Here is a 15,263-nt window from a genome sequence, read left to right as displayed (position 1 = left end):
GCAGTTGGCTTTTGGGTTATGTTCTGTGGACGATGCATGGGAAATAAATGAATGACTGCTGGGAGCGGCTGCCCTATGGCACCCCCAGCACTTGCCCTGCAGGGGCTGGCTATCTTAGGTAACTGTAGTAGGTACTTGACCACAGTATTATATCCCAGCTGAGGGTTCCAGCAGCAGCTGAGGTAGCTGTCAGAGCTGAAAGTGCTCTTCTGCTTTACCCTCTCTTATCTACTGCTGTTGTTTTGCTGCGTTGCGTTTCTTTCCCAGTAAACTGGGGGAAGGTGCATTCAAGGCTGAGAGGCCCTGAATGACTTGCATAGACAAGTAGTTTTCATCATACGGCATTGCATCATATTAAGCAGTATGAGAGGTTGCCAGACAAGCAGAAGTGTGATGAGGAAGGGAGTTTGCTTTGCTTCCAGAAGAGCTTTGGTTGTGCAAGTGCATTTTGAAAAAATACATTATCTCCCACATCAGTGGGAGAGTAAAAAAGCCCTATCCTATCACAAGGCCTGGATTACAGTTTTTCCTTTCACAACTTGGGTGGTTTTTGCTCCTTAAAACACTGCAAGAAAGGTGACTTAGCTGTGATTTGCAAACATTTATGCGTGTTGACTTTTTCTGACTCTCTGGCTTTCAACAGGCTCTTTTAGTTTTGCTGCAATGGTATGGAGGAAGCATATTCTGGACAGCAATCCATACAAAAGTATACTAGGTAGGAACTGTCAGCTTCTGCTTTACACAGCTCTTCAGCTGGGTATTTTCAATTCTACTGTAGCCTTTTGTATAGGAAGGCAGCTGGGAGCTGTGCTGATAGCAAAGGATTGGGAAGATGATGCATAGTAGGAGTCACAGGGTGTGAGAAAGGGGTGGCTGTCCGCTCTCTGCAGATTGAGATATGTGAATTGTAGGGTCAGAAAGTTTAGCTGCTCCTGTGAAATGTCACGGTTATAGCATGGGAGGCACCTGTAGTTAGAAAAGGGCAGAGCTTTGACACTAGAGTAGAGGAAAAGGCTGTGTTGCCTAGGGCTTTGGAATAGGTACCTCCTCAAAGGGGTTCCCTGCGTGAATGGAAATCCAGGTCTGATGCATTTAATTATGTTGGCAGAACAGCCAGAGAGGCGTCTGGCATGGGTCCTGTATATATTGAGCTTGGTTCAAAGCTCCTGTCTCTTATACACGTAAAAGCAATGTAGTGAGAAGGAGAGCCCTTCTGTTCCCCTTCATAAGGGTTTTCCTACTGCAACAAGAGGCACATTGTTCAGATCCAGCAAACTGTGACTTTCCCCTCCTCCTACCTGTCAGGTGTGTCCTTTTGCCACTACCAGTTACGTTCTGTGTCTTTGCACTGGTTTGCACTACAAGGTAGCTGGTGCGGGCTACGTGACAGCCTGGTCTAGTCTCATCTGTTACTGAACAGCATGGTTGTTGCTGTATGTGCCTTGTGTGTTTTGTCTGTAAGATTTTTGGAGAGACAACCTACTGTCGTGGTGGTTATCCGAGATGGGGGTTTCTAGAAGAACAACAGTTGCAGTGTGCAGGCTTGCTTTGACTTTTCACCGAGAACCTTGGCTTCCCTGGTGATAATCTTGTCGAGTCAGTTCTCATGGTTCATTTGGGGAATCTCACAGGATTTGTTTGTAAGCTCTCGGTAGCTGAAGCCACTTGTATTGGAATCAAGTATAATTTAAAAAAACCCAAAACAAAACCCCAAAACCATTTCTACAATAGTAGATGTCTGGAGAACATCATCTTGAAAATACAAACATCTTAAACAGATCTGTCACCAAACAAGTAAATCGGTGCATACAGCAGGGCTGACTTGTTAAAACAAATGAAATATCAGCTGTTTTATTCCAAAGCATGGTAGTCCCTCTGGTTTTCTAGAGGATTCCTCATCTCCATGTTCCTTGATTGATGTGGATGTTAAGGATTAGAGGTAGTGCTGTGCGTTGTAAATAAGTGGTTCAAGACTGATATTGCATCTCCCCAGCAGTTACACGAATCTTTTCTGCTCCCCTGCTTTCAGAGGCAGTGGAGGAGGCTCCGTTGGAAATGGAGAGGTGGCTCTGGAGGGAATTGGGTTGGTGCGACCCTCAGAAGGCTCCTGGCAGTGGCACTGTGTGGGTGGCTTAGCGTAAGGCTGCCAGGAGGGAAGTCTCTGGCACAGGTGAAGTTCTGGTTTTATTCATGCTTTAAAACATTGAATTTGGTAGAGTTTCAAAAACGTGTCTCAAAGAGAGGTCTGCAGTGAGTCGTTAGATTCTCCTATTTCTGTTCTCCAGGCTGATCTGGGGTGGCCTTGTTAAAAGTCACTCTTCTGGGAGTGGAAAAATAGAGTAGCTCAAATGGTGCATTGACAAATGGAATGAGCTCTTTTTGCTGAGAGCAGGTGAAGACCTTTATTTTATTTTATTTTTTTTCCCAAAAGCCTTTCCGTTGGAAAGGTACAATACATCAGAACAGAGGAGCATCTGGCCTAGGTCAGGCCAAATTTGTCAGGCAGCCCCAGGCCAGTCAGTGAGAAGTGCTACAGGAAAGACAGTAAAAAAGGAGTGTACCCTCCTAACTCCTGAAGTTTTGTCTTGGGAACTTGCTGAGATGGTGTTGAAATCATAGTGTATGAAAAGCCTGTTGTATTGGTGTTTATCAACAATTAAACTTCAATTTTTTGATTGCTACAGTTTCTGCCCATTTGGCCATCTGGCCTTAGGGTTTCCTGGGACTCCTGCCTGTGCTGGGCCCCTTAAAAATTCACATCACTTTTTCCTTCCTCCATTCCTGATTTGAGTATTTAGTAACAAAGTGGAGTTAGCAGTTCCTCCTCCTTTTTCCTCCTCCTTTTTCCTCCTCCTTTTTCCTCCTCCTTTTTCCTCCTCCTTTTTCCTCCTCCTTTTTCCTCCTCCTTTTTCCTCCTCCTTTTTCCTCCTCCTTTTTCCTCCTCCTTTTTCCTCCTCCTTTTTCCTCCTCCTTTTTCCTCCTCCTTTTTCCTCCTCCTTTTTCCTCCTCCTTTTTCCTCCTCCTTTTTCCTCCTCCTTTTTCCTCCTCCTTTTTCCTCCTCCTTTTTCCTCCTCCTTTTTCCTCCTCCTTTTTCCTCCTCCTTTTTCCTCCTCCTTTTTCCTCCTCCTTTTTCCTCCTCCTTTTTCCTCCTCCTTTTTCCTCCTCCTTTTTCCTCCTCCTTTTTCCTCCTCCTTTTTCCTCCTCCTTTTTCCTCCTCCTTTTTCCTCCTCCTTTTTCCTCCTCCTTTTTCCTCCTCCTTTTTCCTCCTCCTTTTTCCTCCTCTCTAAAATCTTTTTCTAATATTTTCTAGGCTTACACTGAGCCTCTGATGCAGTGTCTGTACACAGTCTTAATACCACTTGCAAGCATTTAATTTCTTTGGCTTTTCTTTTTAATTTCCTTTTAACAAGCTTCTTTACTTTTAGGCAGCTCCCTTTTGCAAGTTAAATATTGCCATAGTGCTTTGGAGGGTGTTTTTTTTGTCGCTGCTGCAAGGAAGCTGAATTTGAGTACAGTGCAGAACCATTCTGTAATATTGATTGTGGTCACACTGTGCTGCTCTAGGTCTAAATCACAAATTGTGCTGCCTCTTATAGGTTCTCCTTACAAAAGAGTATTTATGGAATCAAAAAATGCAGTCTCTGCATCATCCCTGTCATGACGCTTATTTAGACTGCAAGGGTATTGTCAAAGTTTCTCACTGTTGTATTTTTTCTGCCTTTGCAGCATCTCTCTGTTTCTATCTTTTAATGCTTTAATTGACCTTCTGGGTTTGGTGGTCTCCTCTGTCAATATTTGTGCTTACTTATGGAATTTTATAGGGCTTCTGTATTCCTGTTGCTGACTCTTAGTTTTCTTTAATGTGGAGACCCACTCCTCCACTGATCATTAATTTACAGTTTTTATGCTGATACCACACTGATTATCTTCCTTCAGCAGACCTCTAGTATACAAACAGCTGAACTTAAATTTGACATCCCATTTTCCATTTCAAGACTTCGGGTACATTTATACCATCTTATTAGCCACTTGCTCTTGGTTTTGTTGCCTGTTCTTGTATACACTTGAATTTTGAACATGTTGTTGTTGGGACTGGTCCCTGACAAAATTCAGGTAGGAAATACATTGCTTCTATCCTTTAAAGAATAAGTCATCTGAACAGTGCACTCTGCTGTAGTTGTTGACTCCCCTGGTATTCTGTTTAAAAATTACCCCAAAGCCTTCTTGAAATAAAGTGCCAGCAACCTGGTTCCTGGGGAGAGATTCTTGAAGATCATGACAGTGTTGTGTGTTTTGGATGTGGGGGTGCTGAATGATGTGCTGAATTTTGGGAACTAGAGCCTATCTATATGCGTCTTGGAGACCTTTCTGCCTTTACAAAGTTTGGAGATGCTAATTTGTATGCTGGTGAGATGGACTGCACATGAACCCTAATGATTGATGGTCTCTGTAAGGAGAGTAGCACAGACTGTTGCAGAACTAAACTTGTTTTTACATTGCTTTATTTTCCCAGCCCTGATGTGAGAGGTGTGGAGAAAGGAGAAAAGTTATTTTTTTCCTTTGCTAAAGCATCTTTAAATTTTCTGGTTAACCTGTTACAGTGTTGTCTGTTGGGCTGATGGTGATGTGGGCGTCGGCCTGCTGAGAACCAGGCTAAAAATCTTCTTGTGAAAGGTAAAGTATGTGCTGTATAATACTCATTGTGTTGTTGAGAGCTTGTCTTTGTTGCTAAAAATGGTATGAATAATCCAAGGTCTGTGAGTATCCTCCAGGAAATCTGCAGTTTTACTCAAGTCAAGGAGCTTCATCTTCATAGGATTAATAACATTCTATGTTGCTCTGAAATATAAAATGTAGCTCCTATTGCTATGATTGCTGGGATTCCGCCCCCCACCCCCCTTTCTACCACCTAGGCTTTCTTAAAGGTTTAAAAAACTCCTAGTGGATAAAGTGGTTCCTTTTTTGGGGAGCGGAGAGAGGAGACAAAACATCCATTTATAGTTAGAAAAATTGTTCAGGTCTTCTGAAAAGACAAGCGCACTGTCCAAGAAATCTGAGTAAGCGATGACTATAGGACTTCCCAGTAAATGATTCCTGAACAATTTGTGAAACAGGTTCTCAATGCCCTCTCTGCTAGATACATCAGATAGATCCTTTTTCAGGAGGGAGAAGCTAAAGGGAGACCTGAAAAGAATGAATCTTGACACTGGTCCTGGAGAAACTGAAGTCAGAGGTCAGAATAAAGCATGGCTATCTCCTCCTTTCCTGTTTTTGTTTTGCTGTGGTTCAGCAGCTCATGGGACTAGCATGTGATGTGATTGTAGAAAGCAGGAAGCCAAGAAGCACCTAGTACAGGAATGGAGCACCGTTCTTCCAAGGATGAAACGGTGATAAGACAAAGGAGCAATTTCCAGGAAGGTGTTTATAGACCTCGTTTTGTAAAGGGTGGAGGGGCACATGGGACTCTTGCCTCGACTGGAAAGGAGCAATGTTGAGAGTCTTTTCTTCAAAGCTTGAACCTTTGGGAGTGCTAAGGAGATAGAAGTGAAGCCCAGTGTGGCTGTGTCCTGGCCTAATCAGGCATGCTGGAGCCACAAGTCTGCACTTTGGCCACAAGCAGGGCAAAATAAACATGCTGCAGAGACAAAACAGGCTTCTGCCCTCTAGGAGCGATCTCTGTGAGCATCTGTATTCAGTGCAGTTGCCTTTTCTGTGCAGCTACAGGCTTGTTTCTCTTGTGCAGAGAAGGGGAAGGCATGCAATTTAATGAAGATCAGAGCTTGAAGCCTCTAAGCCAGCTGATAGTTGTGCTCGCTGGTAGTCAGTGAGTCTCAGGGGTCAGTGGGCGGTAGGAGAGCAAACCTGACCCACTGTGACCAAAGGCTGGGGAAAGGCCATGTCTGAACAAAGTTGAGCTCTGGCAAGTTTAGTCCTGTGTCAGAGGCTGCTGGTGCTGTGTGGGTGTTAGGAAGTTTTAACCTTCCTAATGGCCTCTTAAGTTTCCTCCTAAGGTCTTTCAGTCCTTGACTTGCTATCTGGGACAGCACAACTTGTGTCTGTCTTTAGTCTATTTAACCAACCCCTGAATGTCCTCATTCCTGACAGTGCCCTGAACTGGTGGGCCGCATCCGTAATCTCTTGGTGACTCTTCCCACCAGCTCCCTGTAATGTCCCAGCACCAAGAATGAACTTGGCACAGATGTCTGCTGCTGATCCTGACCTAGGCTATTCCAGGTCCCAGTGGAGGGCACTGTTTGACACAGGAGGTTTGGTGAGCCATGGTTGAAAGTTACATGTTTGTAAGCTAAATAGGGTGTCTGAGTCTAGCAGATAGCTCTGTTTGAAACATAAGCATTCTTTCTGTCTCAGAAATCCACCAGCTGGATGGAGGAAGGAGGGAGTTTGTGGAGAGTTTTCTGGGGCTGGATGGTACAAGCTGATTTTTATCCCAACTACCAGATATGGCACCTAAAATGTATTTGTTCTGTGATCTTGATCCTGGCCAGTGAGTGGGTCTTCCAAAATGAGTCCATTTCCATTCCAGAAACATGGAGATATGACGGAGAAAGAATGCAGAAAGCACAAGGAGTTTTTGCTAGAAGGCAGCCCAGGCAACATGTCTGAGCTCATGCCCAGGTTACAGGGCTCCTGGGTTGTTCTCTGTATGCTGACATGCTTGGATGTGGTTTGTGGGCAGCATAGTCCTCGCCTTTCTTAGTCCTTGCTTTCCATACCTGTATAGTAATAGACCCTTTTCAGGGACTATGAAGACGTTGAGGATTGCAGAATCCTTCTGCAGGGCAGCAGTTGGCTAGTGGTGCTGTCTTGCTGCTGTTTAGTCACCAGTGAGGCATAAACGGTATCCTCTCCAGTCCATTATCCTGGGACAACAGGTCATGGAGGTGCTAATTGATTCCTATTGATGTAATGTTTCCTATAAGGAAACAGTAAATGTAATGGGCTTAATTGCATTTCTCATAATATCATCATTTTCATGTTTTGCATACTCCTGCCTCCTCTTAGTGTGATGAGGGCAGTGGTTCTATAAAGGCTGTATTGGAGTAGCATGAATAACTACTGTGGGTGGGAATTTTTTTTATGCTGCTAGTCTATATTGGTTCAATTGGCACTGTTCTGGTACTGCTGGTGCTTTCCTGTCTTCAGGCAAATGGTACAGCCTGAAAAAGAGATTGGAAATCTCTGTTTCAAGCAAGGATTAGAATGGCTGCATGGCCACTTGGCATGTCTCTTTCTTGGGTGCTTTCTCAGTTGTTCCATCTATTGGAGACTCTTGTGTGTGCTTTGTCACTGTCCATAACAGCAAACAGGCTTAAATCAGGAAATAGCAAAAAGGATGGTGTTGCTAAACAAAAAATTGCTTTTGCCCCAAGCAGGGGTGAGTGTGCAGAGGCTTGAGAGCAAGCAAGAGCTGAGCTTGAGCATGGCTCTTTTTCTGATGTCTGAGGGGGTTGCAAGTGCTGGGAAGAGCCAGAGGAGCAGGTAAGTACACAACACTTGGGAACCAAACAGCGATTGAAATACAGCCACAAACAGTGAAACACAAAGAGGGGGAAAAAGTGGCTTTTGAGGCTCCTCTTGTATTCAGAGTACTCAAAAATGTGCTGAGTGCACTTTGGCTCCGACTTTAGGAAGAGTGTGCTCCTAAGCACCAAAGCAGCTATTTCTTCTCTCTCCCATTTGAGGGTGGCACTGAAGGTCTGTGCTACTGTAAGTCCTGCTTATCAGTGTGGCAAAGCTTGTGCTGCTACAGCTCCTTGTTGCTGTCCTGGAGAAATAGCTGTGGAGTTAAAAGCTCTACAGTCCTCACTAAAGTGTGTGCTGCCACAGTAGGAGCTCCTCAGCTGGACGTTTGCGGCTCTTGGCACAGTAGAGGCCAGAGCTGCAGGGGTTTGTTCTTGCAGCCCTTCAGAGCCAAGCATTTTATCCAGGGGCAGTTACCAAGCCCCATCACACAGCCTTGATGTTTAGGGTACGTGCTGTTAGCACTTCCTTCACTCTCAACCTTGACCTTTTTCTAGGTTTTCTTGGTGGCCATAGGGTGAGCCGAGGGGGCTCATTAGGAAACAGCGTCATAAAGTGGCTGAGACAGATTCATATCTCACTCATTAGGAGTGGGCAGGTTTCTGTCTTGGCCTTTGCACTTGTCTGGCTGGAAAATAAATGGGTTCAACTATTAACCTAGCAGTGAATTGGTGGGTTTTGATGGTCTTGTTTTCTGCCATTTTGCATGAGCCAAATTGGATTACCAGGCCAGCACCAGAGCAGGTGCAAGATGAGGAGTGGGATGTGTGTGTATGGACAGGAACATACATGAATGGGGGAGGACGGGGGAAGCAAAACCTCCACTTTGATGGAGGCAGGTATTAATTCTGCTCAATTCTGTTGTAAAACCTTGTCTTGAGTATCCTGACAGTTGTGAGTGCACTGGGGGGACCTCTCTTATGGCCTAACTGCAATGGGTATCTGGGTTTTACCTCTTAATTGTTAGGTTGTAAACAAGGTTTTCACCTTGGCTGTGAAATTGCATTAGGCTCAGTTGAGCCCTTACTGGGCATCAGGGGGCTGAGCTGTGGGGTGGTGGCAGTATTGTGGTTCCATGTTATACCTCTGTGTGTGTCCTCTCTCCTGCTCAGCTTGGCATTGCTGTGGGCTTTCTGGTCCCTCCAGTTCTGGTTCCCAATGTGGAGGATGTGGAGAAGCTGGCCTACCACATCAGTATCATGTTCTTCATGACTGCAGGCGTGGCAACAGCCCTATTCATCCTGGTCTTCATAGGTAAGGGAGTGGGAGCGTGCACATGAAACCAGGTGGGACTGAGAAGATAAGCCAGTGTGGGTGAGGGGTCTGCGTGCTAGCAAATGGGTTGGGGAGGTCATCTGGGGATGTGTCCTAGTACACAGCTGACAGGGTCATGCAATACCATATCTTGCTGCTTCAAGCCCTTAATGAATAGCACCTGTAAAAGGGAGTACAAGACATTGTGAGTGAGCCTGCCAAGTTGTTCATTTCATCCTTTGTCTGCATGATAAAACCTTGGCATGAGTAAGTCCTTTAAAAACCAGCAGAAATCTTTCACAGTCATCTTGCCTGCAAACAGGATGCTGGGCCTTGGGTTGTGTCTTGGACCCAAGTACCTCTTAAGGGTAGGGAGCAAGAGGCAGGTTATATGGCATGACAGGAACAAGCTGTTCCCAGGAGAAAAAGGTAACCAGTTATGAGTGGAGAGAAGGAAGCATTAAGGGCAGTAGCAGGACACCAGAGGTGCAATTCCTCCACTTAACATGTAAAGTGGGAGCCAGATCTTTAGTGTGAAAGATTGGCATGTTCACTGGAGAGCAGAGCTTGTCTGCTGAACTCCATGTACTTTTTTTTTTTTTTTCCCACTAGGTTCCTCTTGACAGCTTGTTCATGTTCCCTGGTGGCTGAATCAGTTGTAGACTATAAAGAATCTGGGGCAGGGAACAGACAAGGTACAAAAATGACTGTCTAGCACCTGGTGCAGCAGTATCACCGGCGACCGGGATTCCTGGATGCTACTTTAATGCTAGTTGGGGACAGCACATGGCTTGGCCAGCCTAAGAAGTGCCAGGCCTGAAATAAAACCTAGCATACATCATTGCTCCCTGGGCACAGCAGAGCACCAGGCCACCTTTACCAGGTGGCTTTTCCCATTCCACTTTCGCATTTGTAACTCCACGCAGTGCGCTTTGCAGCTGGCTGGCCATCCTGCTGGAGACAAAGGCATTATTACTTCTCAGAACTCTTTTTGTTGCTGCCAGACACTGCCTACACAAAAAGTTAATTGAAGGCAAGGTGTTTCCCCAGTGGCAGGAGTTATTATTGGAGAGGCCCTGTTCTCTCCTGCTCCTGCATAAATTCATGCACGGAGATCACAGCTTAAGGACAATGGTGTGTTTCGTACACTTGGTTTTACTAGCCCCTCTGCTGTCCCTCAAATGGCTCTTACCCACAGTGTGTGCTCAGGCTCCCTGATTGCACTGTTACAAACAGGTGTACTTTGTGTCTGGTTTCAGTCTTCAAGGAGAAGCCTCCACACCCTCCGAGCCGAGCTCAGGCCTTGATCCAGTCAAGACCGACAGAGGAGTATTCCTACATGCAGTCAATCTTCCGTCTACTCCGCAATGCCAACTTTTTGCTGCTTGTGGTCACTTATGGTAAGGTCTGGCCTTTCTTCTCTGCAGCTATCACTGCTAGACATGCTTAACTTCTCCCTCCCTCTCCCTGCTCTACTGAGGCGGTAACTGGCCTGAGTTGTTTTAGGGGAGCATAAGGATAGCTGTGCTGCCATGGACCAGGAGTCTTTCTAGCCCAGTAATCTCAAGCAGTGGTTACAAGCAAATGCCTGGGGAAGAACAAAACCAAGGCAAGCACACAGAGGACAATGTGCCTCCACTACTGTTCTCCCAGTCTTTGTTTTCTGTTCAGAAGATTTCCTTATCCTGTTGTCTTTTTTTCTAGTCAGTTAGTTACTTGCATTTAGAACTAATCTAAGTGCTTACCTAAGAAATACATGGAGCTGTGTTTGAGTGCAAGTCACAGCACTGAGTGAAAGTTATTTCCCAAGACAAGGGCATGGCTGCCAGGCATCCCGATGGAGGTCATGTGGAGCATGCAGCTGTGCAGACTGCATCAGCTTCCTTGGCAGTCCCTATGAAGCAAGTGGAAGGAAGGATTGGAGAACATCTTTTTTGGCCGTCTGTCATTGCACACGGGGTTTGCTGCTTGCTTCTCTTCAGCAGTCTTGGTCTGTTTCTCAGAGGGCAGTGTGATGTGTTGAATCTGTTCCTGATGCTGAATTATCATATGGAAAGGTATTTTTCTCTTTAGCAGTAAGGCCGTTGCAGTCTGTGCCTAGCTGCTTAATAGGATATACTGTAGACAACTAGTCTGCAGGGTGTTCTGTCCTCACTTCCTACCAGCTTGCTGAAGAAGCTCTTCAGGAGGAAAGTTAAGTAATGTTGCAAGTTCTGCCATTCTGCCAGCAGTTGTGCCTAAAGGACCTGGTGGATGAGTAGCTAGGTTGGAGAGAGTGAAGTGGTGGCTTTGTACCTGCCGAGGGTGCTAATGGTCTTTGGAGTTGTTGAAATCTCTTCTCCCTTCTCAGTGTAGCAGTCTTCTAGAAGTGCCCCTCTCAGATCACCCTTAAGCTGTGCTGGTTTGCATTGCAGCTACTGGTTGGTTCCCTGCCCCCCCCCCCCCCCCCCCCCTTCCCCCCAGTATACGATGTCCTGTCAGAAAGTGGAAATAGACAGTCTGCCTCACAGTTTTTTCTAAAAGTTGGATTGTGTCATCTGCTCAGTTCACACTTACCCTTCAGTGAAAAGACAGGGGAAGGCATTTGTTCTAATATGTGTAAACAAGTCCTAGAGGAGAGAGGAGAGCTCTCAGTATGAAGAGCATGTTTAGAATCTGACCTCCCTGGGATAATATCCTTCTGGTAGTCACAAACAACATGGAAAGGCTATTTAGTGGCTCATAGTTCTGTTTCTCTTCCTGCTGGTCTGTGCATTTATTCTGTTCCTCTCTGTGTCAGCCTCATGACAATCTCCAGCTTGACTTGAGATGGTGACTGTTACTCAGAGAGAGAACTATGCAGTGAAACTTCTTTTTTTTTAAAATAGTTTCTTTAGAACGAGGACAGTTTTTCCTACTCAAGTCAAAAGTTATGTTGGCCAAGATTTAAGACATCTGCAGCCACGTGAGTGCAACTGAGTCATCCTCCCTAGCCTAACACAAAGATATCTGCAGCCTCTCTTAGCTTTTGTGTTAGCACAGTGTGTGTCAGGAGAGAGAGGGGGAAACCTGCTGCTTGTTCATCTCCCCTGGCTGTAGAAAGAATGGGAACCCTTACATGATGCCAGGTCAGAACAGATCTGCAGATCTCTAAGGTCTTGATATTACCAGCAGCTGCCAACTCCTTTCCTGTGGTAAGACTTGCAGTGCTGGAAACATTGGTGGTACTGCAGCTATGTTAGTGCTAGTGAACTGTTTTTCAGGAAAACCTTCAGACAGCCTTTTCCCAAAGGCTGCTGATGTTGCTTCTGTAAAACTGAGGCATAACATGGAGTGGGCATTAAGAAACTCTGAGTTTATTGGGTTGGGCTCTGCCCTGGAGAGCAACTGCACGTTGCTACTGGGAGGCAGTAGGCAGGAAAAGGGTGGGAAAACCTGGGGAAGGCTGGTAAAGTGGGAGCGATGAGACAGCCCCAAAGAATCAGCATTTGGAAAGCCTATGTGGCAGTGAGGAGAAGGCAGGGCAGTGATGTCTGCATAAGAAACTATTGTACTGGAGGATGAGGCAGAGGGAGGCCAATAGTCTGGCATGTAGGCAATAGACTGCTTAGTTACAGAAGACTTGGGTTCTAGTCTGAGGCTTAATAAGGGCCTCTTTTGGAACCATAGGCAATAAGCTTCTCCTTTCTGGCCTCTGTAAAATAGGAGACACCGTGAGGTCTCCAAACTGTTCTTCTGCAGCACATTACAAGCAAACCATGGTAACTAGCTAATGAATCGGGTGGGGCTGGGAGCTTCAGGTCTCCTGCTTCCAGCTACTAGTTCTGGTTTGCTTTATCTGCATGGGCAAATGGGCTATGCCCCATTGTAAACAACCCTTGTCTGTTTTATGGGCATTTGCACTGAGCAACTGTGACATGTGAAATGCCTACAATTTTTGCCAGCCCTCACAAATGCAAATTTGGCATATTGTCTTGATTCTTAGAATATTTTGCCTGACTCTGGTGCCAAGTGTTGCTGCCAACTCTGCATCGCTTTCTGCCCAGCTTGGGAGCAGGGGCCCTTCTCTCTCTTGGAAATCACATGCATCACAGAGCTAGAGCAGCGTCGAGCTGTCCCCACAAAGCTGCTCTCTTGGCTGGGTGCGAAGTAGAGGTACACAAATGACGGGTCTATGTTATGCCCAGCTTTGAAGTGAAGCAGTAGCAGATAGAGGGATGGTGCTGATCTGCCACACTCCCATGTCCTGGCACTGCAGTTTGTGGTGTCTCCTAGTGAGCAGGGTGCTCCAGAGGTGGAGATTGGATGAAGCTGAATTAGGGTCTGGTGGGCTGTTTTTCCATGGCCAGGCCTTGCAAAGAGACAGCTTTCGAGGCTGGAGGGTGCCTCCTTGCTGTGGGATCCCCAGTTGTTCTCCCTGCTCTCTGGCTGCTGGCCCTGCTGGAGTTCAGCCTTTCTGAGTAACTCTTGGAAAGGATTGGGTGGATTCCTCGTGCCGAAAGAGCACATCACTCAGCTTACTAGCCTCTCCTGTAACCTCCTGACACATGCTTTTGGAGCAGGGTTGTCACAGGCAATTGGCTTATTTGGGATCACTTGCATAAGATTCTTCATCTGTTCTCTGTGCTGTGAAGCTGTGGAGGGAGCTCTGCTTAATGTTGTCAGAGATGGTGTGTGAAGGAAGTGTGATGTCCCCTCCAGCTGCCAATCTCGTGGCTCCTCAGAGTGCTTGTGTAGGGCAACAAGTATCCAGTGTCCCAGTGGAGGAGTGGGCTAGGCGCAGGATCGCAGAGTACTTCGGGGACAGGGGAGCTGGAGGACTTCAGGGTTAGGGGAGCTCAGGGTTTTGTTCCTTTTGTCAAAGCCCTGCCTGCCAAACTGCACTTCTCTATCATGTATTGTGACGTTTCTGCTTTTAGCTGGGGCTGAAAGAAGAAAAGTAGGAAGTGGGAACTTGACACGTATCTGTTCTGTCAGGATTTCAGGCATCTGTGCCAGAATTTTTAAACCCATGCCTCCTTATGGAGCCTATAGATGCGTGAGCTGCAGTGATGAAATCTGTGTCCCCATCCCTCCCCCATCAGGATCACTGAAGCCTTGAAGAGAAACTAACTGCAAATGTAAATGACTTTCTGAGAAGAAAGTTGCACTGACTGTTACAGACCTCATCCACCTGGGGAGGGTTTCTCAGTATCACCCAAGGTGAGTGTAGCCGTTGTGGTACTGCTGGTCCAGCGCCCATGGGGCTGTTCTTGTCTACTCTAAGCAAAACTCTTGGGTTTTGTGCCCTTTGGGAAGGTGTTTAACTCAACCAGAGTTGCATGTAAGGTGGAGCAGAGTGTCTGAATGGGGCTTGACCAGTATCACCCCAACAGTTTCCATTCTCACCTTGGGTGATGCTGAGAAACCTTTACCAGGTGGCTGATGCCTGTAACAGTTAATCTAACTTCCCTTTCAGAAAGACAATTACTTTCACAGTTGAGGTTTGTTTTTTTTTTTTTTTAGGCTTCAGTGATATCTTTTAAAATGCAAGATTTTTCCCATGCAGACACACCAGGTGCCTGGGGGAAGTGCTGTCTGTGCTTCACCATCGGCTCTGATGCTTGCCTTCTGTTGTTTCTTGGCTTGGAGATGATGTTTTTTACTGGCTCTCAGCAGGGAGAGTGCTATCAGGCTCTTCTCTGGGAGGAAACCACACAGGTCAATGTCACTGGTGTTAATTGAATCCCAGGTCATTGTTAAAGGTGTAATGCTGAGGCAGGTGCCTTTCTAGTGTTTTTATCTGGCTGTCGGGAGGGGAAAGCTCCAATGCTAAAGATGGATCTGGCTGTGAGGGCGGGTTGAGACCCTCTGAAGGACTTGCAAGACCTTTCTTTCTGTGCACAGCCCTTCCTTTAGCTGCTAAAGTAAGAACCATCCTGAAACTGCAGGGTGCTTCCTCCTGCATGCTGAGATCTGGCTGTCCTTGGTCTGCTTTTTTTTTCAGTAACCTGTGTCTAGCCGGTCCAGCTGGCTCTCCTGAGACTTGCCAGCCTTGCTATGGATCGCTGCTCCCAAAGATATCTCTCTCTGCATTTCTACCTTTTCACTACCCAGCAGGAGAGTAGCAGGCTCTGAATGTGCTGCATTTTTATCCTCCTCTCAGGTCTGAATACAGGTTGCTTCTACGCCCTGTCCACTCTGCTGAACCGGATGGTCATCCATCACTACCCAGTAAGTGCATCCAACCCTCATGGTCCTCTGATACTTGCAGTTGTCTGGCGCTGGCTGCCAAAGGAGAGTCTGTGAGAAAAGCAACGGCTGGCTCTGGCACAAATTGGCTGGCTGGCAGGAGAGCATTGGTTCCTTTAGTTCTTTACACCATGCCGTGCAAAAGCTGGTGAGCTCTAGCAAAGACAGCTGCTTTACACTCTAAATGACAGCATTTTCTTCTGTGAAATTCCTCCAGTGATTGCCTCCACTCTGTTCCTGGCAGTGATTTCTACTGG

The 15,263-nt window shown here is 46.3% G+C and overlaps 1 protein-coding gene across 1 annotated transcript in view; it reads left to right on the top strand.

Moving 5' to 3' along the window:
• The window catches only part of FLVCR2 (FLVCR choline and putative heme transporter 2), a gene marked incomplete at both ends in the record, with an annotated part of 31,765 nt that overhangs the window by 5,381 nt on the left and 11,121 nt on the right, over positions 1 to 15,263 (top strand). The window contains 3 exons of the mRNA XM_082000035.1: positions 8,655 to 8,796; positions 10,056 to 10,196; positions 14,921 to 14,988. Of these exons, the coding sequence (XP_081856161.1) occupies positions 8,655 to 8,796; positions 10,056 to 10,196; positions 14,921 to 14,988 (351 nt within the window). The remainder of the gene's footprint in view (positions 1 to 8,654; positions 8,797 to 10,055; positions 10,197 to 14,920; positions 14,989 to 15,263) is intronic.

The sequence above is a fragment of the Phaethon aethereus genome (assembly GCF_964289735.1).
Source record: "Phaethon aethereus genome assembly, chromosome: 5".
Classification (NCBI taxonomy): domain Eukaryota; kingdom Metazoa; phylum Chordata; class Aves; order Phaethontiformes; family Phaethontidae; genus Phaethon; species Phaethon aethereus.
The sequence above is the reverse complement of the archived record's forward strand: the minus strand, read 5'-3'. Positions and strand labels throughout refer to the sequence as shown.